Source organism: Sapajus apella, unplaced genomic scaffold (genome assembly GCF_009761245.1).
Source record: "Sapajus apella isolate SASKATOON/1434 unplaced genomic scaffold, GSC_monkey_1.0 scaffold121, whole genome shotgun sequence".
NCBI classification, from domain to species: domain Eukaryota; kingdom Metazoa; phylum Chordata; class Mammalia; order Primates; family Cebidae; genus Sapajus; species Sapajus apella.
Window position 1 is genome coordinate 865,266 of NW_022437061.1, and position 27,941 is coordinate 893,206.

Consider the following 27,941-nt stretch of genomic DNA (forward strand, 5'->3'; position numbering starts at 1 on the left):
GCTGGAAACCAGCATTCTCAGCAAACTAACACAAGAACAGAAAACCAAACACTTTAGGTTCTCACTCATAATTGGGAGTTGAAAAATGAGGACACATGGACACAGGAAGGGAAACATCACATATCATGCCCTATAGGAGGTGGGGGCTAGGGAAGGGATAGCATTAGGAGAAATACCTAATATAGATGATGGGGTGATGGATGCAGCAAACCACCATGGCATGTCTATAACTATGTAACAAACCTGCACGTTCTGCACATGTACCCCAGAGCTTAAAGTATAATAATAATTTTTTAAAAAAGTAAAGAGATACTATTCACAATCTACTAATTCGCTGATTCCATGAGAAGGAAACATTGTTTTCTGGTAGTATCTCCGATAACAACAGAATGTATCTTCTAGAAAAATATCCATTTCTGAAATTTAAAAAAGCCACCACCACCAATGCCACCATTATCATTATCACTAACACAACCATTAGCACCACCAAGCACTGGCTCAGCAGTTAGAGGATTTTAAATTTTCAGTATGAAAAACTGCTTCTCTTTTTGCCAAATTGTCTCATGCCATATTTCATATATATCTTAATTTTGCTGGATTCGAAACTCCAGATATTATGACATTAATACTTAGTTAATACAGTCAAGTGAGAAATTTTCTATAATAAAATGGTTTTTCTAGAATATTTCCTAGAAAACAGAGAGCTTTGTATTGCTAATGTCATTTCTTTTTTTTTTTTAACAGGGTCCCTTAAGCTGCCAGCTGAACCCAGTTGGACAAGCTGCCTTGTTGTTGTCTCCTTCCTTGCTTTAGGTATTTTCCATCATTTTGCTGCAAAATTCCAATGCTCTTTCTTAGATGATCTACATGCTATTTTAGTACTTCTTTGTCTCATCAAGCTTCTTCAATGTCATTATTTTGAATTCCTTTTCAGGCATTTTACAGATTTATTTTTCATTGCAATCTGTTGCAGGAGAATTTTTGTGTTCCTTTGGAGGTGTCATGTTTCCTTGATTTTTAATTTTGCCTGTCTTTACATTGATATCTGCACATCTGGCATAATAGTGGCTTCTACCAATTTTATGGATTTTTTTTTTAGGGAAATACTTCTTTTCTATAGATGTAGCTATAGTGTTGACTGGATGGGGTACTTCAGCTTAGATTCTAGACGGATGCTGTAGTGTGCTCTCTGTATAATTTCTTTGGCTCTAATTACTGGCATTGCTGTTTTTGAGTTCTTTGGTGGCTTAGGCTATGATATTCAGTGGAGGCTATGGTGAAGCCTTGCTGAGGATAGGGACACCAGGAGGGTCTGGCCTTTGGGTCCATTGGAGGCAGTGGTGGGCCAAATGGTCCAGTCCTTGGGTCCCTGGGTAGCATATGCAAACACCAGTAATATCAGGTTTGAGCAGGTTGGTCCATGGTCCTTCAGGTGCCTTGAACTGGTGCTATCAGTGGCAAGATTATGCTGTATGGCTGAGTGGTTCCTTGAGACCATTGGGCAAGTGTTATTCATGTACAAGTGAATAAATGTTTATTGATATTTCAGTCAAGTTGGGCTGGCAGGTGCATCTGTAGGTGAGTTCAATCAATCTCATGTAACTGGATTATGTAAGAAAAACATCCTGGATAAATCCTGGCAAGGTCCCCTCTTCAATTGTCAGGGATATGGACAGGAGCTTTTTCCTTCCCAGAAAATATCCCCAAGTCATCTTGAAGCCATGGTAGCACTTCCTCAGGTCGCTTCTGAGGAAACATTTAACACATTTTAAATCTCGTTCGATGATGGAAAACAAATAAATCTCATCATATGTCTTGCTTTTACATGACTTAATTTTATTACAAGACCTGTTTTGATTACAAAAAATACAAACTACCATCTGGGTGCAGTGGCTCATGCCTATAATTCCAGCACTTTGGGAGGCCGAGGTGGGTGGATCACCTGAGGTCAGGAATTCAAGACCAGCCTGGCCAACATGGTGAAACCCCATTCATACTAAAAATACAAAAATTAGCTGAGTGTGGTGGGGTGTGCCTGTAATCACAGCTACTTGGGAGGCTGAGGCAGGAGAATAGCTTGAACCCAGGAGGCGGAGGTTGTAGTGAACCAAGATCGCACCACTGCACTCCAGCCTGGTGACAGAGTGAGACTCTGTCTCAAAAAAAAAATACTGCTTAAAAATGCTAAGAATCATCTGATCCTTTAGTGAGTTGTAATCTTTTTGCTGGTGGAGGGTCTTGCCTTGATGCTGATGGCTGCTGATTCATCAGGGTGGCGGTTGCTGAAGGTAGGGGTGACAGTGGCATCATTTCTGCAGCGACTTCCTCTACTGAAATTTGAATCTCTCAAAGCCACCCATGAGGATGAGAATCAATTTCTTCCAAACTTCTGTTAATGTTCATATTTTGACCTCCTCCCATGAATTACAAAGGCTCGTTTTGGTGAATTCTTTTCAGAAAAGTTTCAATGTACTTTTCCCTGATCCATCAGAGAAATGACTACCAACGGCAGCTATAGCCTTACAAAATGTATTTCTTAAGTATGACTTAAAATTGAAATTACCCCTTGATCTATAGGCTACAGAATGGATACTGTGTTAGCAGGCATGAAACATTGATGTCCTTGTCCATCTCCACCAGAGCTCTGGGGCGACCAGGTACGCTGTCAAAGAGCAGTAGTGTAAGGAATCCTTTTTTTCTGAGCACTAGGTCTCAACAGTGGGCTTTAAATAATACACTCTGTTGTAAAGAGATGTGCTGTCATCCAGGCTTTGTTGTTTCATTTACAGAGCACAGGCAGTATGGATTCAGCATCATTCTTAAGGGCTTAGGATTTTCAGAATAGTACATGAACACTGGCTTCAGCTGAAAGTCTCAGCTGTATTAGCCCATAATATGAGTCAGCCTATCCTTTGAAGATCTGAAGCCAGGCATTTACTTCTCCTCTCTAGCTATCAAAATTCTGAATGGCATGTTCTTCTGATAGAAGACTATTTTGTCTACATTGAAAATCTTTTGTTCAGTGTAGCCACTTTTATCAGTTATCTTAGCTAGATCTTCTGAAGAACTTGCTGCAGTTTCTACACTAGCACTTGCTGCTCCCCCTTGCACCATTATATTATGAGACGACTTCTTTCCTTAAACCTCAGGTATCAACTTCTGCTGGCCTCCAATTTTCCTTCTGCAGCTTTCTCACCTCTCTCTGTCTTCACAAAATTGAGAGAGTTGGGCCTTGCTCTGGATTAGGCTTTAGTTTACGGGAATGTTGTGGTTGGTTTAATCTTCTATGCAGAGCATTAAAACTTTATCCATGTCAGCAATCTCGCTGTTTTGCTTTCCTATCATTTGTGTGTTCACCGGAGTAGCACTTTTAATGTCCTTCAGGACCGTTTCCTTTGCATTCACATTGTGGCTGTTTGGCACAAGAGGCCTAGCTTTCAGCCCATTTTGGGTTTTGACATGACTTCCAATTTAAAATGAGAGATATGTGAGTCTTCCTTTCACTTAAACATTGTGAGGTTATTAATTGGCCTAATTTAAATATTGTTATGTCTCAGGGAATAGGGAAGCCCAAGGAGAGGGAAAGGAATAGGAGAATGGCCAGTACCAGAGCAGTAAGAACACATGCAACATTTATGGATTAAATTCACTAGTATTATAGCAGTGTGCTTCATGACACCACAAGACAATGATAATAGCAATGTCAAGGATCACTGATTAAGCTAGACATGGTGGCCCATGCCTGTAATCCTGGTACTTTAGGATGCTGAGGTGGGAGGATTGCTTGAGGCCACAAGTTGGAGACCAGTCTGGGTAACATAGGGAGACCCCATCTCTACAAGAAGTACATATATACATATATAATTTATTAAAAAGAAAATTAAAAAATAAACCCTAAGTTCTCTGATCACAGGTCACCATAATAGATATAATAGCGATGAAAAAGTTTGAAATATTACAAAAATTACCAAAATGTGACACAGAGACACAAAGTGAGCACATCATGTTTGAAAAAATGGGGCTGACAGACCTACTTGAAGCAGGGTTGGCACAATCCCTCAATTTGTAAAAAGCACAATATCTGTGAAACACAAGAAAGCAAAGTGCAATGTAAAAAGGGATGCCTGTATATAAAATATACATATGTATTATACATATAAATATAAATGTGCATATATGTATATATTAATATAATGTCTTCAAATAGAAACACACATAGAAGAAAGCTATATATTGATTCATTAACATGGAACTCACAGCCAACAACACTATAACTCATTCCTACAATATGTAAATAATGGGGATGAACCGCATTTTAAGTAAAAACACATTATCACATAAATATAGAAGTATAAGTCCCAATAATTCACCTGAAAGTCTTTGTTTCTGTTGGGGAGAGACTTAGAAAAAAAGATGAAGAAGAAGACATTTCATTTTAAAATTGTATTTTGTTGTGATTTTAATTTTAAATGGGAACTTGTTTTTGTTTGGACCCCAAAAGAGAATATTGAATGTTTGTACTTGAAAACAATATTATAAGTACAATGGAAATTTCTATAATAAACTTTGTAAGAGGAGAATTTCTTTCCTTTAGCAGCCCATGAAATAAATTTTAAATAGCATAGAAGCTATAAATTCTCTCTATAGATACAAATTTTATATTTTTAACACGTCCACCCTCAGAGGTGTCCATCATTCACTGAAAATCCAGGAAATTTGAGGTCTGTGGCAATAAAATTGACAGTATCTTGGATGCTAATTTGCCATGTTGACTTCTAATTAACCCCAGTCCTAAAAATGCCTCCTGAGTCCTATTTTATTTACTGTCCTTCATGTACGAACATGTCTGCCTTTAGATCCAAGCAACCTTGATGTTATCACACAAATTATAGGCTATGACCACATAGCATTCTTACCTGTTCTGCAGGGTTGTCTTTAATTGTCTCTAGAGTTGTATACACATTACAGAACCACAACATTCCAGAAACTTTTGGATAAATAAAATTATCTATGACTTTAATGCTGTGGGGTTAGGAAATTCCAACTTGTCAAAGTCAAATGATTTCATAAAATACAATCATAGTATATGAAAAAAGAAATAAACGGATAACTAGAAAATACCCATTATTACAAATTTAAGAAACACTAAGGAGGTTCAAATGGAAAAATCTGTATATTCACATAATTGCCAGGTTATCTGGGTTCTTCTTGAACCAGCTCATAAAGCACAAGTGTTTATGATGATAACTCACTGTTTCACATCATATTTATATGAAGCTTTATTTAACTTTAATATAGAAATCTAAATTCTCTCATGGTTTCAAATGTTATGCCTGAAATTTCAAAGTTTGCATTCTGTAGTAGCTGCAATTAACACTCAGAGGAAAAAATAAGCTACATTCTTTAATTTTTTTCTAGGGTCTGCATTTCTACTGCTTCTGGGACTTCAATTTGACATATACGCAATTTTAAAGGTGACTCCTAAAAAAAGCAAAAAAAGGTGACTCCTGGGATTCTTAAAAGAATAAAATATGAAGGTATAAGGGTGATTTAAAAATAGGTACAAAATATAAGCAGATGATGCATCCCATTAAAAAAAGAAATAGGAGCAAAACACAGAAGGTACCAAGGTTTTTTTGAGCACTCATTTTTTTACACAAACTACAATTTTCCCAGTGTGGTCCAGGAGGACCTCTGTACCTCCTCTGTACATTCTTTCTCTATGATATAAAAGCCCTGGGTCTAGAGTATTGATGCAGACATCTACCTGTCTTGCTGCTGCCCAAGACCATGCTTCCTTCTGTAAGTTCTCCAATAAGTCACTTTTTACTGCAAACTGGTTTTGTCTGCCTTGTTCTTTGGTTCCTCAACTCCTTTTGCATTTGGAGGCTGCTTTGCATATGTGGCCCTTTCACAGAAGAAGGTTATAATCAGAAAAAATTCTTCAAATTTTTTATTGTGCAACAGTTGGAACATGCAGATATATGAAAATACTGCTGCTATCAAATGAATATAGTTAGGTATATTTCATATTCCATGTGTATGTTGTCATGCAGAGCTACAATTTGCCAAAAGACAAAAATCAAAGCTAAGTTAAATACAATACTGCCTTCCCAATTCCAAGCTAAGGCAAAGCAAATGTAATAATTGCCTCATCAGATGTACAAAAAGAGAAAAGCATGCCTATGAAATCTCAAAATAGAAAAGATAGAAACTGGGCATTTTTCAAAGTGGCCTCTTTTTAATAAAATTCTAGCAGAGATCTTCAAGGATAGAAATTTGGGCTAGGTTCGTGGCCAGAACAAAAGTTCAAAACCAGCCTGGGCAATGTGCCACGACTCCATCTCTACAGAAAATTTTAGAAGTTAGCTGGGAATGGTGGCATGCACCTGTAGCCTCAGCTACTCAGGAAGCTGAGACAGGAGGATTGCTTTAGCCCAGGAATTCAAAGTTGCAATGAGCTAAAATTGCACCACAGCACTCCAGCCTGGGTGACCAAGTAAAAACTTGTGTTCAAAAAAAAAAAAAAAAAAGAAATTTCTCTTTTGTTGCCTTAGAATAATTTGATAGGAATAATTGTGGTTGCTTCCTTAAACCAGTGATTTTTATTTCAGGTCTTTTCCATTGATACTTTTGTTCTAAAACACCAGAGGTCCTCATTTTATAAAACAAAGCCAGCGGTATAGGACCAGGCAATTGAAGGTAAGCGTACCTCGCAACAGTTACCTAAACATTACGCAATAAAGAAGGTAGTCAGTGGTAGAACACAAGAAAACAGGGTCCTCTCTGTTACTTACTATTTGGGGAAAGTTGTGTCAATGTCTCCCTTATGTTCAAGTTACAGCCATGCAAAAAGTTAGTGTTCTGAGAAGTAGGCAAGGCCTCTTAGGAAAGTGCTTGCTTAGTTTTAATATAGTTGAATAACAAAACTTGAAAATTTTTCAGCTGTTCTTTGCCCGCCATTTGTTTTTCCTTTTCTTGTGCTATCAGCCAGACCTTGTGGTTCCATTTTTTTAAAGACAGGGTCTCACTCCTGTTGTCCAGGCTGGAATGCAAATGCACGATCTCGGTTCACTACAACCTCTGCCTCCCAGGTTCAAGTGATTCTCCTACCTCAGCCTCCCAAGTAGCTGGGTTAGCATGTGCCACCACACTTGGCTAATTTTTCTATTTTTAGTAGAGATGGGGTTTCGCCATTTTGGCCAGGCTGATCTCGAACTCCTGACCTAAAATAATCTACCCCCTCTCTGCCTCCCAAAGTGCTGGGATTACAGGCAGTGAACCACTGCACCCTGCTGACCTTGTGGTTACTATGGATGTAAATCAACCAGGATCAAAATGCTTTTATGTAGTTATTTATTGGGATTGTGGGGGGACTCACCTGAAACAGATATGGAGACTAGGCTTTCTGAGCATGGGGCTAGAGAACTGAGGAGAGGGAGGATTCTCTTTTGGTGGAATGAATCATTTTCATCAGGGGCAATCTCTGAGGCCAGATGGAAAGGCTACTTTATCAAAAGGCTTCGGGTTGATCCTAATTTCCTCAATCTTAAAAGAAAATTTTGAAAAAGATGTAAAATATCTCCAATAAATTTCTTCAATAGTATTTTTCTCTTGGTGGTAATAAGCAGCACAAACAAATATACCTAATAAACATTATTTACTAAAAGTTTTTAAAAACTGCATTAACAACAGCAATATAATTACTACATAAAGTTCAAAATTTCTAATAATTCCTTTTGCTTTTAGGTTTTATTCCACTAATAGTTTTCAGTCAAGGCATTTGTTGAGTCACCCAATAGCTCCCTCTGTGTGGCTATGTTAGTTCTTACCTGATAGTTTAGTTCAGCTTCAGTTTGCTTTATTTGTTGGCATTCTAGCAGCTGTCAATTTTAAGTGCTTAGGACATTATGACTTTCAGGTGCTGTGAAAGAGAAAGGTCTACTCTGAGAAGATATAAAACACTCAAATAGACCCAGTGCGGTTGCTAACACCTGCAATCCCAGCATTTTGGGGGCCAAGGTGGGCAGATCACTTGAGGTCAGGAGTTTGAGAACAGCCTAGTCAACATGGTGAAACCCCGTCTCTACTAAAAATACAAAAATTAGCTGGGTGTGGTGGTGCACACCTGTGGTCCCAGCTACTCAGGGGGCTGAGGCAGGAGAACTGCTTGAACTCAGGAGGCAGAGAGTGCAGTGAGCTGAGATTGTGCCACTCAAAAAAATAAAAAACACTCAAATGGCTGTCTTCAAAATTCTGTACAATTTTTTCAATTATGTGATCCATCTAGAATGTTGAATAATCATAAACACAAAGTTCACATGCATGCTGTCTTGCTGATTTTTTACCTATGATTTAATTTCTATTAAGATTAAACTATTCTTTCATATACTCAGTAACTGTTCTTAAAATTTGCTAAATTCTTTAGCAAAGCTTTCCAAAGAGCAAGCTTTTAAGATTTATCTTGCTTTTTCTAAGCTATGAACTTTTAAATTTTATAAGGTTCTCAGATCAATTTAATCTTGTTTTGTTATACTGTCTGCTTTCTGTTGCTTATAACAGACTACCTGAAACTGGGTAATTTACAAAGAAAATGATTTTATTTCTTATAGCTATGGAGGCTGAGAAGTCAAAGATCAAAGGGGTACAACTAGTGAGAGCCTCCTTGCTAGCGGGGACTCTGAAAGACCTGAGGCAGTGCATGGTATCAAGTGGTGAGGGGGATGTGCACCTTAAGTGCTAGCTCACATCTTTCTTCCTCTTCTCATAAAGACACCAGCTCTGCTCCCATTATAACCCCTTAATCCATAAGTCAATTGATCAATTTATGAGAAGAGGGCCCTCATGATCCAATCACCATGTAATGGCCCCACGCCTCTCAATACTGCCACACTGGGGATCAAGTTTCAACATGAGTTTTGCAGGAGACATTCAAACCATAGCACCAAGGTTTACCCATTTAAAGGATTCTCCCACTTAGCATTAGTTTGATCCGACTAGTAGTTTTTAATTTTTATTTTTTGAGATGAAGTCTTACTCTGCTGCCCAGGCTGGAGTGCAGTGGGGTGATCTTGGCTCACTGCTACCTTCACCTCCCAGGTTCAACAATTTGTTTTTCACTTTCTTAAGAGTTATCAAGGAGATTTCTGGAATCTTCATATTCCATATCATTAGCAGAATAATACATGTAAATTCAGGGTCTTTAGGGCTTTGCTCAAACTGCACATGGATCAAATTCTTACATATATAATACGTAGTTATAGTTTTATGTTTATATCAATTTATATTCTTATTTTAGTTGTATACATAGTACAGAACCTGCTGTGGCTTTTAGGAAATTCCAACTTATCAAAGTCAGATGATTTCATAAAATACAATCATAGTATATTAAAAAAATAAAGTGATAACTAGAAAATACTCATTATTACAAGTTAAGGCAACACTAAGAAGGTTTAAATGGAAAAGCTATAGAGTCACATAATTGCCAGGTTATCTGGGTTATTCTTGAACCAGCTCATAAAGCACAAGTGTTTATGATGGTAACTCACTGTTTCACATCATATTTACATGCAGCTTTATTTAGCTTTAATACAGAAATCTAAATTCTCTCATGGTTTCAAATGTTATGCCTGAAATTCCAAAGTTTGCATTCTGTAGTAGCCGTAATTAACATCCAGAGGAAAAAACAAACTACATTCTTTTTTTCTACGGTCTGCATTTCTACTGCTTCTGGGACTTAAATCTGACATAAAGGCAATTAAAAGTGACTCCTAAAAAAAAAGAAAAGGTGATTCCTGGGATTCTTAAAAGAATAAAATACGAAGGTATAAGGGTGATTTAAGAATAGGTACAGATCATGCATCCAATTAAAAAAAAAAAATAGGAGCAAAACACAGGAGTTACCAAGTTTTTTTTCACACAAACTACAATTTTCCCAGTGTGGTCTAGGAGGACCTCTGTACCTCCTCTGAGATGTGAAGTGTGAGAATAACATTTTAAATGGTCCATTTTCAAGGCATAATATCTAAGTACTGTCAGCCAGCCTTCAGGTATAACAAAGCACAGGGCTTCCGCTGTTCTTCGTGTCTCCAATTCCATTCTTTGGGTTTGGACGGATGAATGTGTGGTTCTCACATGAAGGTTTGGCCTTTAGCTCTCAAGTGCTGTTAAAGGTACCTGAAAAGTCTCCCCAAGTTTGGATTTCCCCTCAAGGTTCTTAATGAGGCTTTGCAAATTCTCCTGGATTATCTGTGAGGGTGGTAATTAAGAATTTTGATTTTTGGCCGGGCACGGTGGCTCAAGCCTGTAATCCCAGCACTTTGGGAGGCCGAGGCGGGTGGATCACCAGGTCAAGAGATCAAGACCATCCTGGTCAACATGGTGAAACCCCGTCTCTACTAAAAATACAAAAAAAAATTAGCTGGGCATGGTGATGCGTGCCTGTAATCCCAGCTACTCAGGAGGCTGAGGCAGGAGAATTGCCTGAACCCAGGAGGCGGAGGTTGCGGTGAGCCGAGATCGCGCCATTGCACTCCAGCCTGGGTAACATGAGTGAAACTCCGTCACAAAAAAAAAAAAAAAAAAAAAAAGAATTTTGATTTTCCTTTGTAAGCCTCATCTTCCCACTTAGGACACGTGACTAGGATAGGATTTGTTCAGGATTTCTCTCCTGAGGGTCCCAGGGAAAACTAATTTGGGATCATTTCAGACATGCCAAATCTATTTATTAATATACTTTAAGCTCAGGTATCCTAATGGTATGAATAATATAAATTGATCCAGGAGTGAGTCCCTTCCTGACTCTTTAAATGAGAAGCATTCATTAAGAGAGTGAATCTGGCCTAGAGACAAAAATGAGACCCACAGGAAAAACAGATCTCCTGTAAGTGGTGGCGAAGTGTAATACAAACATTACAGTCCTCACTAAGGAAACAAAAGCCTTCCTGAACTCTGCAGGGCCCAGGGCAGAGCCTCAGCAACTGAGGGGATATAGGTAGGCCAGACAGCAAGACATCAAGGGGTCTTGAGAGCATGTATAGCCCCTGTTCAGTAGCCCTGACTTCATTCAGGCTCTGGAACTGCTCCAGGCTATGGCAAACTGTTGGAGAAATAAGACCACAGACTTGAAATTTTCTGAAATACAATACAGATTTTTTTGCTCTTTACTAAAAAAAACTGCCTGAAGAAAAAAATCAGAGTACCATCCTGAAGTCAGGTAATCTCAGATAACTGCTTCATTTCAGTTCATAATATACCATAATTTCTTTACACATGGGTTTATCTCAAGATCCCAGCTATCCCCACCCCTCCCACTTATCAGAAATTATTTTTGGATCTTGGAGGAAGGGCCCTGTATTCTCAAACTTCCTGTATATATTTGAAAAGAAATTTCAAGTTTGCAAGTTTGACAGTGGGAGAGCAACAGGAATCTAAACACAATATGCATTTGCAAAAAGATACAAACATACATTTTGAAATCAAGGGACTCACAGTAAACAAGGTAAAATAGGCACATGAAAGAAGATTCATTTATTTGAAAAGGGAGTATCTGGAGATAGGAAATACCAAAGGTGTTTTTTCCTACTTTTTTTTTTTTTTTGCACAGATAAGATCTCACTATGTTGCCCAGGCTGATCTAGAACTGCCCCTACCCTGAGACTTTTTTTTTTTTTTTTTTTGAGATGGAGTTTTGCTCTTGTTGCCCAGTCTGGAGTGCAATGGCACGATCTTGGCTCACCGCAACCTCTGCCTCCTGAGTTCAAGCGATTCTCTTTCTTCAGCCTCTGGAGCTGAGATTACAGGCATGCGCCACCACACCCAGCTAATTTTGCATTTTTAGTAAAAATGGGGTTTCTCCATGTTGGTCAGGCTGGGGACCCCAGCCACCAGTCATCACATGAGCATACAAAAGACACTTACAACTTGGCAGGCAGATTCTGCTGGATGTCAGGGATTGGGGATACAGACCAAACATGTATTTCACAGTATGATAGAACCTTATTTTTTGCATATTAGCAAAAGTGACAAACACAGTGGGAAAAGGACACTGATTTCCCTCATGCCATTATGAGAAAAATATCTGAGTCAGTACACAGTAACACACAGCAAAGGCAAAGTTATTTCAGAGATAATTTGTAACTGCCAAAATTTTCCTCAAATTCTTTTCTCTTTTTACTATGACCCAAGCTGCGCACACATTTTTGCCTCTGCATCCTTGATTGTACGTGTTGCAAACAGAGTCAATTTGCGTTATTTGTGGTACTTATGTTCCATAAAGTCCACAATCACTGAATTAGTGAATACCAAACCACTGCTCGTAGAAAACATACATGGTTAAGTTTCTGCAAGCTTTGATGTTGTCAACTGATCAATACAACATATTGTTGATTCAGTAGCACTGAATTCTCTGCCAACAGCATTATAACTCAAGCAAGAATGAAACTTATCTGAGACACTTATTTTCTCCTTAAGGCCCATCACAGTCTTCTTGAGCTTAGGAACATTAGACAGCGCTCCAGCAGGGCATTTCGATGGCATTTTAAACAGTGAAATCACCAACAAAAAGAACAGAAATGAGGAAGACATGGCACCAAGTAGACTCATAAAGGATACATGTTTACAGTATGAGAGCTGAAATTAGAAGGCAGAGTGCCATTTGTTTGACTTCTGCTGGGAGGTAACTCAAATTTTTGCCTATGAATGGCGTCAAAAGCACTTGTAAAAATACCGGTTCTGGGGTTATGGACAGATTTGAGCAAGCAGGCAAATTTACAAATACAAAATCCACAAATAATGAGGATGTTTCAATTCCTTCAATGTGGTTGGGAAGCACAATTGCCTCAATAGGGCAGCCAGAAATCAGGACTAGGAATTTACGAAAAGAGAACCTAGTCTTAACTGCCACCTTCTATGTCTAAAATAAATTCTTAGGGAACTGTAGTAACATGACAACCAGAATTCTTACCTCTGTACGCTGTACATTTTTTATATTAAAAAATGTCATAACTTCATTAAGTAGGTAAACTAAAATTTAAGAGACATCAATCAAAGAAATGATGAATGAATTTCACTTTAGTTTTTATTTTACTGTAAAACACTGAGATGGAATGATAGGGTTTCCCAGAATCAGGTCCATATTTTAACTAAATGAAAATTTATGATTTATAGCCTTCTCAAATACCTGCCATACTTGCTATCTCAACCAAAGCTAATTTTATCTCTTTACAAATTAAACAAGCAAATAACTGGATCCATAATTTATAATAACTGTCAATTTTTCCTGTATTAAACCTCTATCATAGTTTAAGCCTATTAGGGTACTTAATATTTATAAATAAAGAAGTTTAAAATCACCTCAATAGGCAATTGCTGTTCTGATTTTCTTCTCTGGCTAAACAAACTGAATGCTTATGATTTTCTACTTTGGGTGCTAGCAGTACACAATGCTACACTCTGTATTCCAGACTTCTTAAATTATAGAAAAAGGAATGTACACTTTTTGTATTCTTTCCAAGCAGGGGTGGGAGGCAATATCATCTACCATGTTAGGTACTTGTTTGCATGGATTACTCTACTGCATATATTTCAAGTTGCCCCCTTTTCTTTTTCAACCACACATTAACTCAGCCATCAATGTATGCTCCATTAGAATAAAATTTTTAACTAGGAGTTGCCAGAAGACCTTCCCAGTATCAATGAAGTCCCATGTTGTGAGTCCTAAAATTCTTCTGAAGAGAAAACCATACATATAACCTTTTCTTAGATGCTCAGAGAGGTCTAAAATCCTCTCTGCCTCCAAAATATTAAGAAATAGCTGGACACAGTGGCTCACGCCTGTAATTCCAGCACTTTGGGAGGCCAAGATGGGCAGATCACTTGAGGCCAGAAGTTCGAGACCAACCTGGCCAACATGGTCAAACCCTGTCTCTATTAAAAATACAAAACTTAGCTGGGCATGGTGGTACACACCTGTAGCCCCAGCTACTGAGGACGGTGAAGTAGGAGAACTGCTTGAACACGAGGCAGAGTTTGCAGTGAGCCGAGATCGTGCCACTGCATTCCAGCCTGGGTGCTAGGTGACAAAGATTCTGTCTCATTTAAAAAAAAAAAAAAAAAAAAAAAAAAACGCTGGGCACAGTGGCTCACACTTGTAATCCCAGCCCTTTGGGAGGCCAACACAGGTAGATCACTTGAGGTCAGGAGTTCCAGACCAGCCTGCCCAATATGGTAAAACCCTATCTCTACTAAAAATAGAAAAATTAGCTGGAGGTGATGGTGTGCACTTGCAATCCCAGCTACTCAGAGGCTAAGGCAGGAGAATAGCTTGAATCCAGGAGGTGGAGGTTGCAGTGAGCTGAGATTGTGCCACTGCACTCCAGCCTGGGAGACAGAGTGAGACTTCATCTCAAAAAAGAAAAAAAAAGTCATCTCACTGATCCTTTTACTTCACAAAACAGTAATATGCAGTATTGTTTAGTTTAATTTGACATCATTCAGTAGCTAACACTATCCTCCAAAGTTCTGGCAGCCCTAACAAACTGTTAACTTTATAAACAGAGACAGGCACTTTGGTTCTAGTTTAATACTTTCACAATTAAACGTACTGCATTTATAGCATTTAAAAGATTTTAACTACAGTCAAATATATCTGGATTACAGCTTTTTTTTGTTTTGTTTTTTTGAGACAGAGTTTCGCTCTTGTTGCCCAGACTAGAGTGCAAAAGGGCGATCTCAAGTCACTGCAACCTGTGTCTCCCAGGTTCAAGCGATTCTCTTGCCTTGCCTCACCTTCCGAGTAGCTGGGATTACAGGGGCCCAGCATCACGTCCAGCTAATTTTTTTGTATTTTTTAGTAGAGACGGGATTTGACCACACTGGCCAGGCTATTCTCAAACTCCTGACCTCAGGTGATCCACCTAGCTTGGCCTCCCAAAGTGCTGGGATTACACGCATGAGCCACCATGCCTGGCCTGGATTACAACTTAACCTATGATATTTCATGAAGTTCATAATTTTAAATAAAGGCAAATCAAATAATACCTGAATTTCTACGTCTAAATACATTAAGGTGATAGTGACTCTTGCAACTGTTTCAAAATTATTGGAAAATATGTCACTTTCTTGAAATGAACTTGCTATAAAAGGCAGCAAATAGGTCTTTATAAGGAGTTTCTGAATCTGACTTGGTTGATGGTATTCGGCAAAGTTGGCGAAATCCAGGAGAACGCAGCAGCAAGTTCTGTGAAAGGCCCATGAAACTGGAGCATAACCAGTAGAGAACAAGTGACTATAAAGAGAAGACATAAATGTTAGCATCTGTAATTCTGCAAGGACATCACAGTCCAGACACAGGCAATAAAAAAGAAAATGACAATCTGTGCAAATAGAAATATGCCAAGACTGAGCAAGACTTGCACCAGCTATCAGATTGCTGCGATGGATTTAATAGACAGGTAAAAAAGGTTAGAGACAGACCAAAAAGCAAAAATAAAGGAAAAAGAGAAGTATTTAGGATAGAAAGTAAAAAGAGAGAAGCTCCTAGGCAGAGGCTCAAGAGAGGTCTCATCTCCCTTCTTTGGCAATGGAGCATACTTTTTTCTCACCAAGAGTCCTGTCTAGCTACTTACATACTGAAGGTAGAATACTGGAGGTGTGGCATTTATGATGGCAAACTTAGCCTCCCTAGATCTCATTTTCCCCATATAGTCATCTATCATCCAAATTTTTCCCAACATCCAGTTTCTCGGTGTAGTCAGGAATGTATTTCTTTGCCTTTTTCTGAGACAAACAGCCTCAGCATTATCTCCAATTTTCTTTTGTATTACTATTTTGACCAGTAGTCCCCAACCTTTTTGGCACTAGGGACCAATTTTTCTACAGATGGTAGGAAGGTTTTGGGATGAAACTGTTCTATTCCTCATATCATGAGGAATGAGACTCGCACAAGGAGTGCGCAACCTAGATCCCTCAAACGTGCAATTCACAATAGTTTGTGCTCCTATGAGAATCAAATGCTGCTCATCTGACAGGAGGCAGAGCTCAGGTGGTAAGGCTCACTTGCCCACCACTCACCTCCTGCTGTGCAGCCTGGTTCCTAACAGGCTATGGACTGGTACTGGCCTGTGGCACTGGGTGACTATTTATTTAGGTCAATAACTAAGTTCTACAACCTCTCGAAATACTCCTATACTTACCCCGTTCTAGACTTTTCTTTGGCATCAGAAGGTAATCAGGCCTCAGAAACAAAATCATGTAGTTGTTAAGTCTGGGTTCTGGAGTCAAACTGCCTGAGTTTTACTCCTATTTGCCATCTATTTGATTTTGAGTAAGTTATTTTCCTTCTGTTCCAGTTTCCTCAACTACAAAGTAGAGACAGTAACTGTATCTACCTCAGAGGATTGCTATGAGGAATAAATGAGATAATTCATGTAGAGTGGTATGCAAGTATATGGTCCACATTCGGCACCTGTATTTGTCATTTGTTCCAAAGTCAGCCTTTAGAAAGACTATTTCCTTGTCTCTTCTGCAGCGAGGGGTAGCCATAAAATTAAGATGTAAACACAACTGTTTGGTGGAACTTCTGGCAAGGCTCCTTAAAAGAGGCTGACTGCACTTGAGGCACCCTTTACTATTCCTACATGTTAACAAGGTCTATCAGCCATGACCATAGTGTAGCTTGAAAGCACAGGCTGTGGATAACAAATCAGAAAGAGAGCAGCAGTCTGGGTCTCTCACCTTCATGGACTTGCCCCATCATCCCTCAGCTGCCTAACCAGATTTCCTATAATTGAGAGGACAAATTTTGCCTTGTTAAGACATTGTGTTTTAGATCTCTTGTTACTCATTTTGAACTCAATCCTCACTAAAACTTCACTGCTCGTATTTTATTCAATCTGGGGGAGTTCTTCAGTTATAACTGGTATGATTTCTCTGTGGAAATGCTGTGAATCTGTGCTGTTCTACTTTTACAGGGTATTTTACAACATTACTACTATTATGTAAAAAATTCTACAATAGGCACTTATTTCATTAATTCTCATAGGCATTATGGTATCTATTTTAGGGACGTGCAAACTTATTCTGCACAGGATTAATGACAGTATTATGTCCAGTAACAACCTAAAAAATACATTTTGATACCAAAAACATATTGCTTTAGATTTCTATAAAGAATACAGTGGGCCAGGCATGGTGGCTCACACCTGTAATCCCAGCACTTTGGAAGACCAAGACAGGTGGATCACCTGAGATTAGGAGTTCGAGAGCAGCCTGGCCAACACGGCGAAATCCTGTCTTTACTAAAAATACAAAAACTAGCTAGGCATTGTGGTGTGTGCATATAATCCCAGGTACTAGGGAGGATGAGGCAGGAGAATCACTTGAACCCAGGAGGTGGAGGTTGCAGTGAGCTAAGATTGCGCCACCGCACTCCAGCTTGGGTAAGGAGTGATGAGCCAGACTCCATCTCAAAAAAAAAAAAAAATACTGCGAAGTCGTTTTATATATGATACACCCTAACTATGAACAACAACTGAATTCTACTTTATGTGTTGGCTCTGAGTAAACATGGAGATAAATCTAACACAGCTTTTGCCTCCATAGCAACTTCTAAAGTATCTGTGTGAAACATGCAGAAGATTGAACTAACTGCAAACATAACCATTTCTTTTTCTATTTCTATAAAGTTTAAATCAGTATATACAGGGACAAGTTTACCTATTTCATAGAGTTGTTATGAGATTAAATAATACCAGAAATGAACCCTAATGGTCCTAGCACTTTGTTTTGTTTCTTTTATAAGTGCCAAATTCCTTGGTCCAGTCTACATAGGTAGAACTAATTCAAAATACCAAGTAGTCAAATGAAACAAATACTATATTCATGGTATTGTGTAAAACCTTTTGCAAGATTTTTTTTTTAAAGGCAAGAAATAGAGACAGATTAGTTACTACAGCAACTCTGATTCAGTAAGGGATCAGGTAGTCAGAGGAAGTTCAACACAACAGGCAGGTTTCCAGCCAGTCTAAGCTAAAGTCAGAGAGGATTTAGCACATGCTACACACAATGTTGGTGCTTACTCACTGAGGGCATCGCTGCAGCAATTGGAATCATCAACACCGACACTGCACGGACGAAGTATGTAATATATGTTTGAAAACGAGACATTCCAATTTTTTGTAGAGCATAAATCTGAAGGGGTAGAACATATACATGCATAATGATTATTAAAATGCATATTAAATCAAACAAGCTTTAACATATAAACTGATTTTTGACTGGCCTCCAACTACACTTTAATAAAAGCAAAAAACATATATATATATGAACACTGATTAATTTATATGGCTGATCATTTTTTATTTTTTGAGACTGGGTCTTGCTATCAAACAGACCAGTTTGAGGCTGGTCTCAAACTCCTGGGCTAGTCTCAAACTCCTGGGCTCAAGTGATCCTCCCACCTCCTCCTCCCAAGTAGCTGAGATAATAGGCATGCACCAACCACTGCACTCAGCTTCGTCATCCATTTTAAAACTCTTAATAACTGGCCTAGGTGGAAGGATCACTCCAGCCCAGGAGTTTGAGGCTACAGTGAGCTATGATCAGGCCACTAAACTCCAGCCTGGGCAATAGAACAAGATCCTGTCTCTTAAAAAAATAAAAAAACCACTTACTAATTATGTGCAATTCTTAAATGAAGAATTTTTGACGCTTTGTACCAAAAAACAAGTGCAATGATTTATATGATAGCTATTGTCATAGGATTCTTCAAGTTCTACTTAAGAATTCCACATAAGGATGGGGGGCACCAGTAATCCCAGCACTGTGGGAGGCCCAGGCAGGCTGATCGTTTGATCTGAGGAGTTTGAGACCAGCCTAGGCAACACAATGCAACTGTCTCTACAAAAAATACAAAAATTAGCTGGGCAAGGTGGCATGTGTCTGTAGTCCCAGCTACTTGGGAAGGAGGCTGAGGTGGGAGGATTGCTTGAGCCCAGGAGGCACAGGTTGCAGTGAGTTGAGATCACACCACTGTACTAGTGACAGAGTAAGACCGTCTCCACAAAAAAGAAAAGAAGGGGGAAAAAAGAGACTTCTGCATAATTATGATTCTAGAGCCAAACTATGTAGTTTAACATTTTTATGCCTCACTTTCTCCATATTAAAAAAGGATAATATTTAGTTTACAGGGTTATTCTAAGAAGTAAATGAGTTGATTCATGCAAATTGCTTATAACGATGTCTTATGGCCAAGCACAGTGGCTCACACCTGTAATCCCAGCATTTTGGGAGGCTGAGGCAGCAGACCACTTTAGGTCAGGAGTTCCAGACCAGCCTGGCCAACATGGTGAAACCTCGTCTCTACTAAAAATACAAAAAATTAGCTGGGCGTGGTGGTGGGCACCTGTCATCCCAGCTACTCAGGAGGCTGAGGCAGGAGAATTGCTTGAACCTAGGAGGCGAAGGTTGCAGTGAGTAGAGATCATACCACTGCACTCCAGCCTGGGCAACAGAGTGAGACTCTGTCTCAAGCAAAACAAAACAAAACAAAACGATGCGCACATAGTGGATGTTAAGTAAGAATAAGCTTCTATTTTTCTTTTAGAGATGAGGTCTCTCTGTTGCCAAGGCTGGAGTATAGTGATGGGATCACAGCTCACTGCAGCCTCCATCTCTTGGGCTCAAGCAATCCTCCTGACTCAGCCTCCGAGTAGCTGGCACTAGAGGCACATGCCACCATGCCCCACTATGAAAAACTTTTATTAGTCCTTAGATAACATAGAGGAAAAGACTAGAGGATTGACATTGATTCACTATAACCTTGTGCTTATCACTTCCTTCTTTCTACCAAATATTTACTGACTACCAACCACAGTGACTGTGCTACATGCACTTAGGGAAACATATTTGGACTACAGGTGGAGTCTTTCCTCAAGAAACTTTCACTCAAGACCTTATACTCTAACATCTTCATTGTTCTTATCTGAAAAAATAAGGGTTATATTAGATTTCACAAACAGAGGTCAGTGGTCATGAGGTCTAGGAGATCTATACTGAGGTAAATCATTTTTAAGATTTCTTCCAGTTCAGTCTGTTCTACTCAGAGTCTGAGAACAATTTATGAAATTATATGCACAGTTTCCTAAAACTGCTGAGTAAAGCAACCTGCGATAAGAGTTAATACATGACTGAGAGGGCTGAGCGCAGTGCTCACGCCTGAAATCCCAGCGCTTTGGGAGGCTAAGGTGGGTGGATCACCTGAGGTCAGGAGTTCAAGACCAGCCTGGCCAACATGGTGAAACCCTGACTCTACTAAAAATACAAAAATTAGCCGAGTGTGGTGGCATGTGCCTGTGATCCCAGCTACTCGGGAGGCGGAGGTTGCAGTGAGCCAAGACCACATCATTGTACTCCAGCCTGGGCAACAAGAGCAAAACTCTGTCTCAAAAAAAAAGACATGACTGAAAGGTCACATTTTCTGTGTATGTTTTTCCCATTTCATCTTATAAAGGCATTCAATGACTTTTCTAAGGTCATAAAGCAAGAAAATGGCAGTCAGCGCCTGATTATATTCCCCGCCTACAAATTCACATATTAAACACCCACACGGAACACCACTCTAAGAAAATAACCAGATTGGGCATCTTCATTACTGTTTTTACCAAAAGCAAATCACAAAATTCTATGCATCAGAATCATATAATTTTGAAGCTGAAAGAGACTTGGAAATGTACTAATTCAGTGCTTTTAATTTCGAGAGTTCTGAGGCCCAGAGAGGTTAAGGGACAGGCCTAAGCCAACGTCTGGCCTAGAACCAGGAACCAAGGGATCTCGCTTCTAAGTCAGAGCTATCTTCACCAACTCAAACAAAAATATATTTAATGTCAGAACAGGAGCAACGAAAATCCCAATAAATGGCAAACAAATTTCATTTAAAACCACTGACCTCCACTATTAATAAATTGATGACACCAACAGAGATAGGCAGAATCCAAGTGGAGTCCGGTGCAGTGAGGTCAGGAAACCACAGAGTCCCGCCAGTAGCTAACTGTTCCGGAACAGAAAAACCTGCTGAAATAGTTTTACAAATAAAACAATAGAAGTCCTAAAAACAGCAGAGAAAAATATATAAGACATAAATAAGAAGTCTAACGATTCCAATAAGGTATCCCTCACAGGAAAGATCTGTACTAATTTAATTTTGGTTTTTCACTTACAATACATATATTTTTTCTCAATACAAAATGTTGTTCTCAACACAATCAATCTGTTTACACTTAAGACTTTAAATTCTACACCCTTTAAGGAAGACAGTAAATGTATCCTAATTATGAAAAGTATGTGTTTGTTTTTGTTTTTTAGTACAAAGACAGTGTTAGAGGACTTATTTGGGAGAAGACTTCTAAAATAATTACCTTCTGAATGCGTTGCCCCTGTGCTAAAATTCCGGAGAGCAACAGACATGAAGACCCATACTGGAATCTGAATCCAAACCAACACAGTGGCTTTGAAAGGGTGGCAGTTATCTCGCACATATATCTCTGAAACTAGCCTCTTCATGTTCTTTAGATACGTGAGCCTAGATTGAGATGAGTGGGAAAAAAAGGGAAAAGAGAAAATGTCATTTGACTAAGAATTGTGCTTTATTCCCATAGGACAAATAGCTCCTGCTGTAGTTATTAGCTAAAGGATTTGTATAAGGGTTTCAGCTGTCAAAGTCATGTTAAGGGGTTGCCTAAACAAGAGGCAAATAAGTCCTTTTATCAAAATTCCTACAGTATTGTACACAAGTTATATAACAATCTGAAATTGTCAGACTACAGGCTTTGTCTCTGGTAAAGGTCTTTGCTGATTAGGCTTTAACAGTGAATTTCACTACTGACATAGTATAACTACAATTAATATTGGAAATATGGAAGCTAAAAGCAAATTTTAATCAAATCTCTGCACTCCAGCCAAACTTAATGACTTCATCCCCGAATATACCTTTCGGAGCTATGTGGTTTTATACTGTGTATGCTCTTGGCCTGTCAAAATAGTCTCCATTGTTCAATCAACTATCTCACAAAGACATTTTTAATCTGTTTCTCTGTTAATCATATTAGTTACTACTGTTTCATTCCTGAAATCTTACTTTCTAGACTACAGTCTTCCTTCAGGTCCAAGAGAATAGGAGTTAAAAAACAAATAAAAATGGCCAGGCATGGTGGCTCACATCTGTAATCCCAGCACTTTGGGGGCCCGAGGTGAGCGGACCATGAGGTCAGGAGTTTGATCAGCCTGACCAATATGGTGAAGCCCCATCTCTACTAAAAATACAAAAATTAGCCCGGTGTGGTGCTATGCACCTGTAGTCCCAACTACTCTGGAGGCTGAGGCAGAAAAACCACTTGAATCCAGGAGGAGGAGGTTGCAGTGAGCCGAAATTGTGCCACTGCACTCCAGCCTGGGCAACACAAGACACCGTCTCAAAAAGCAAAACAAAAACAAAACAAACAATCAAAAAAAACAAAAACTGAAGTATTCTTGAGGAGGAAGTGTTCTATTTTACTCATCTTTAAATCTCCTGTATCATACAATTTGTACAAATCAAGCATTCAATAGATTTTCTGAATTTAGTCATATTATAGTGTATAAAAGAGTACACAAAAACATTCTAGGTCCTTCATAATTTCACATCTGCCTATTCTTCCAATTTTATTTCTTGTTTTACTCCTCTAGACACTTGCATATTCTGGTCCCTGGATGACTTTAGTTCATCCAACAAATCAGACTTCCACATCAGCATGCCTTTAGAAGTATTGTATTATATCATTTGTGTGAAAAGCCCACTTTCCTCGCTGTCCATCTGACATACTGTCCATCTGACATACTGTCCATCTGACATGTTTCTTCCCAGAAAGAGACATCTGTAAGGATATATCTGGCCAACCATCCTGACAGTGCTGCTTAAAAGTTGCCACACTCTTACCTAGGCTGCGCTGGTAACCCAGGCAAGCAGCTATTAATTTGGTTCTTTTGGCCTATGGCTGAAGCTTTCAACTTCTTTGATCAGTAAAATTTCAAAACTATAGGTCTGTCAACTTTCAATTTTTACCAAATGAAGATAAAGATCACCAGGAGTTTTTTAAATGTCAGGTCTTTTTAACACTAAATAAAGATAGGACACAATCTCATATTAAAGATAGTTGGGAAATTTATACCTATACAGATAAAAATACATGGATAACAATACATACATAAAACAGATTGATACTACAAAACCCTTTTTTCACTGCTGTAAAAAGGAGAATATTTGTCACAATCTAGTAAGGATTAGAATTTGGGAAGCTGATTAAGGAGAAGCTTAGGTTGATTGAAGCAGGAGAGCTTGTAAGTTCCCAGTGAATGAATGAAGACATACTTGGGCACAACCAAGCACCCTTAGATTGGGGCTTTCCAAGAGCCCAGGCAGACAACTGCACAGAATAACCACAATAGATGGACAACACCTTGGCAATCGAAGTGTTTCTACTGTGGCACTTATGTTTTCTACCTCCTCTTTCCTGCAAGCTATTACCTGCTGTATCTTTTCTAAAAGGTCAAGATTGTAAATAATATGTGTCATTTGTTGACCAACATCACAACAGAATGGCAAAGTATCTTCATGCTGCCAGTGCTTCCTTGATGATCTAGCTCCTTGTACATAATCTTGACTTTCCTGCCTGACTCTCCTTGATGATCCACCGCCTTGCACATAATCTTTATATAGTAGTTAAGTTCACTGACATTATTATTTGATTACAGGTCTTTTTCAATAGGCTGGAATCCCTAAAAAATAGGAACATGCTCTTCTTATCTGTCTCATTGTATATTTCTTTGCCTTCAGTCCAGCATATGAAACTATCATGCCACATAATAACTTATTAAGGTATAAAAGAGTAGGCCGGGCACAGTGCTCACTCCTGTAATGCCAACACTTTGGGAGACCAAGACCAGCAGATCAGTTGAGGTTAGGAGTTTGAGACCAGCCTGACCAACATGGAGAAACCCCGTCTCCACTAAAAATGCAAAGTTAGCTGGGCATGGTGGTGCATCCCTATAATCCCAGCAAATCGGGGGTGGGGGTGGGCTGAGGGAGGAGAATCGCTTGAACCCAGGAGGTGGAGGTTGCGGTGAGCAGAGATTGCACCATTGCATTCCAGCCTGGGCAACAAGAGCAAAACTCCATCTCAAGAAAAAAAAATAATTATATATATATATATGTAAAAGAAACACTTTACTGCCAAAACTATGGAATACTCAAACTTATAATTAACATTACCATTATGTACATGTGTGTATGGTCTTATATGCATATAATTAGCTTACCTGGCAACTCTTTTGGACCACCCCAACTGACTTGCACGAACTGCAACTTCTTTGTTAAGATGCTTGGCAATAGCTTTTATTTCTGGCTGCAAATTTTCCACCTAGCTAAAAAATAGATTTTGTTATGAGCACATAAAGGACCTTTATTAATAATCACTGATAATTTTTCACACTATTCCCTTGAGTCATTTAAAAATGTAGTTTACTGATCATGTCAAGAAACCTAAGTCTAAATACATGATGTCAATTTGCTTAAAATGTCCTCATTCAAAAATTCAAAATGTATACTTATCCATGTGCTCATAGGCAAGTAAGCTCTAAAATCATGTTCCCTCACATATAAAATATATAACAGCATCTACTTCACAGGGTTAGAAGTATTACATGAGGACTGCACCCTGGGCTTTACTGTTCCATCTCTAGATTTCCTAGTAACGTAAGCAGAGAAAACTGCAGTCTGTTAAGAACCTTTAATGCACTGTGATAGACACAAATCAAAAATAAAAATTGCATTTATTCCTGCCCTGCGTTAATTTTTCCTGAAAAGTAGCTCACTGACTTAATGTTGCTGCTGATTCCGTTCCTGTTCTGTTTCCGATTTTTTTCCCCAATGCTCACAACCTAAAAACATGAAAGCCACATTTTAACTATCCCATTTGAATAATCAAACACTTTAACCCATATCATCTGACTTGCTCTCATAACGTTGCGAAGTAGGCACGGAAGGTATTCCTATCCTGATTACTCAGAAAAAAGGATTCAGCAATAAAAGGTTAAGTGACTGTGACCAACCAGACACAGCTTGGATAGGAATCAAATTCGCAAAGTGCTAATAGTATGCAGGCATACTGGCTGTTAAAACTTTTAAAACATGAATTTTATAGGTTTCGCCAATACAATTTCTTCTGCCACTGACTGCTTTGTTTCCATTCTCTTAGAGAACTTTAGTAACCACTTGTGCTCGGAGCACAAACCCAGCAAGGAAAACGAAATGACAGGTTCATGTGTACAAAATCTTATTTAACACACCTAATGCTAAATTTTTTTAAACGCTAAAATGGTCACAAAAGTCACGATGATTAAACACTAAGCACTGCAGCAGGCAATATCGTGGGATCGAAAACCCTGAGTGAATGTCGACTTTCTTCCACTGCAGGGGTTGCCGCGCAGGGCACGCGCACGGCTCGGCGCCCCTCACCTTGGCCAGGATGTAGTGCTGGTAGGCGGCCAAGGGCAGCGTGACTGCGCCCCGCAAGGCCACTGTGGAGACCAGAATGCCACCCCACCAGGGCAGTCCCGTGGTGGCGTGCACGCCGAGCAGTACTTCCTCCGCAACCCGCACCGGCGAAGAAGCGGCCAGGGCCTCGTACCAGCCGTTCCCATCTACTGCAGAGACTGGTGCCACTGCCCACACTGGGAGAGTGGGGCGCTTGGCACCGGTCGTAGGAACCGGTGCAAGCGGCGGGTACCCCGCCCGAAGCTGCAGGGCAGGGAGTGTCCGCAGCCACCGACCGCCAAGCCGGCACAGCATTTATCCACCACGGCAGAGCCCAGAACCCGGGCCTCACAATTCAGCGGACATGCACCGGCCAGCCAAGGCTGACAGGCGCATGCGTCAGGAACAGCGGGCATAAAGCGCATGCACACCCACCTGCAACTGTGACTGACCTTCCCATTCAAGCCGGTGACGACTTCCGTCGCAGTGGATATGACGCAGGAGTAGGTAAGTTCCGCCTTTCCCACTTGGCATTGGGCAGGCCTACTGCGCACGCGCGAAGCTTTCCCGCTGCTGGGGTGGAATTACTCCGAGGCCGGACCAGACTGCAGAGACATGGGTGGAGCCATGTCTAAAGTTCGTCTTCACCATATAACTGTCCATTCTAGTTCGCTAAAGCTAATCGTCATTTGTAGTGTAATCACCTTTGCTCGGTGTTTTTTTGTGACCAGAAGCTGATCCCCAACCTCTTTACGTGCACTCGATTGCTTCCGCTAGAGAATACGATAGATTATAATACCAAAGAGTAACATGTTGCTAAAATGCCGGCCCGGAGAGTGACGCATGTTTCTTGCTGACCCTGAGTGTTAATAAACATGCTTAAAGCACGACACATAGTTCAGTCTCTTGTATACTTAATTAAATGGCCATCTGTTCCAGTTAGTATTTTGAACACCACCTGCAAACTGAATTTCTTCAATGTTTTGTGTTCCATTATAAATAGCAGAAAAATCTTATAGTAAGATAAAGTGTCATGTCTTGATTTAAGGGAAACTATCATTGGCAGTATCGATGGCAGTGCGGTGAATTCCTTACTAGACTTTACTTGTATTCTATATAAGCTTTAAAGAGCCTTAACTCAGCATTAGATGTCTTCTAGTCAAAAGGAATACGTTGAATCTACATGGACTATATAGTTTTTTAATTTTTTTTTCTTTTCTATTTTTTATTTTTATTTTTTTTAGAGATGAGGTTTCACCATATTGGCCAGGATGCTCTCGATCTTTTGACCTCGTGATCCGCCTGCCTCGGCCTCCCAAGGTGCTGGGATTACAGGCATGAGCCACCGTGCCCGGCAACTATATAGTTTTTACTTTTGTGTTCCTGGAAACAACAAACTGGAATGATACAGAGGAGGTTCCTCACAGAAGGGTCACCCCAGACTACAGAACAAAATATGTTGTGAGGAGTAAACATTGATTTTATATATTTATTTAGTCAAAGAAGCCTCCAGCAAATGTTGGGTAATGTCAAACGGCAGCTATCGTTTGCCCTTCACTGTGCACTAACCAAGGGTACCCTATGATCACTTTCTCAGGATTCTGTAAGTCATCTGCTTTCCAAACTGACTGATAAACTTTTACATGAATTTTTAAACGTGTTTAAACACACACACACACACATGCTATACATAAACTTCTTCTAAAAGAAGAACCTACCAATCTATTTCTTTATCCATTTATTAAGTTAAAAGAAAAGCCATTATTTGCTACTGACTACTGTTCAGACTGTTCATAATCTGAACCGAATTTTAAAGATATTCTTGCTAGGCACAGTGGATCACGCCTATAATCCTAGCACTTTGGGAGGCTGAGGTGGGAGGATACCTTAAGGGCTGATCTTGGCAACATGGCCCGACCTCATCTCTACAACAAATACAAAAATTAGCCAGATATGGTGGCTTGGACTTGTGGTGCCAGCTACCAGGAGGTTGAGGTGGGAGGATTGCTTGAGCCCCGTGAGTCCAAGGCTGCAGTGAGCCATGATCGAGCTAGTGCACTCCAGCCTGGGTGACAGAGCAAGCAAGACTCCCATCTCTTAAGAAAACAAAACAAAACAAAACTGTAAGCTGTTCTGCAATCCCTAAGATTTAATTTTGTGGAGTTATATCGGGGTCAGAAATGGGACTTTAGTGTAGGAACACATTTTTTGCTACATAATTGTGTTCATGTTACATTCTCATTTTAAAAATTTCCTTAAGTTTGAATATTGTGATCTAAATAAAATTTATGAATATTTAACTTCTGCTAAACATAGGAACACATTTTTGCTATATTTTGTGTTCATGTTATATTGTCATTTAAAAAACTATTTCCTT

General features: G+C 39.5%; 1 protein-coding gene across 2 annotated transcripts; it reads right to left on the minus strand.

Annotated features, from left to right (window-relative positions):
• Positions 1-13,060: 13,060 nt before the first annotated feature.
• LOC116538566 (cytochrome c oxidase assembly protein COX18, mitochondrial) lies at positions 13,061-26,047 on the minus strand. 2 transcript variants are annotated; one of them, XM_032260977.1, is made up of 6 exons: positions 25,547-26,047; positions 24,349-24,449; positions 21,414-21,577; positions 20,945-21,066; positions 18,082-18,189; positions 13,061-15,286 (listed from the first exon to the last, which is right to left on the minus strand). In XM_032260977.1, exons 1-6 carry the CDS (start codon positions 25,877-25,879, stop codon positions 15,113-15,115), a joined length of 1,002 nt encoding a protein of 333 aa, XP_032116868.1. In that variant the 5' UTR covers positions 25,880-26,047; the 3' UTR covers positions 13,061-15,112. The 2 variants fall into 2 exon arrangements, with proteins under 2 accessions (XP_032116868.1, XP_032116867.1); XM_032260976.1 differs by having other exon boundaries at positions 14,566-15,286; positions 20,945-21,069; positions 25,547-26,045.
• Positions 26,048-27,941: the final 1,894 nt, after the last annotated feature.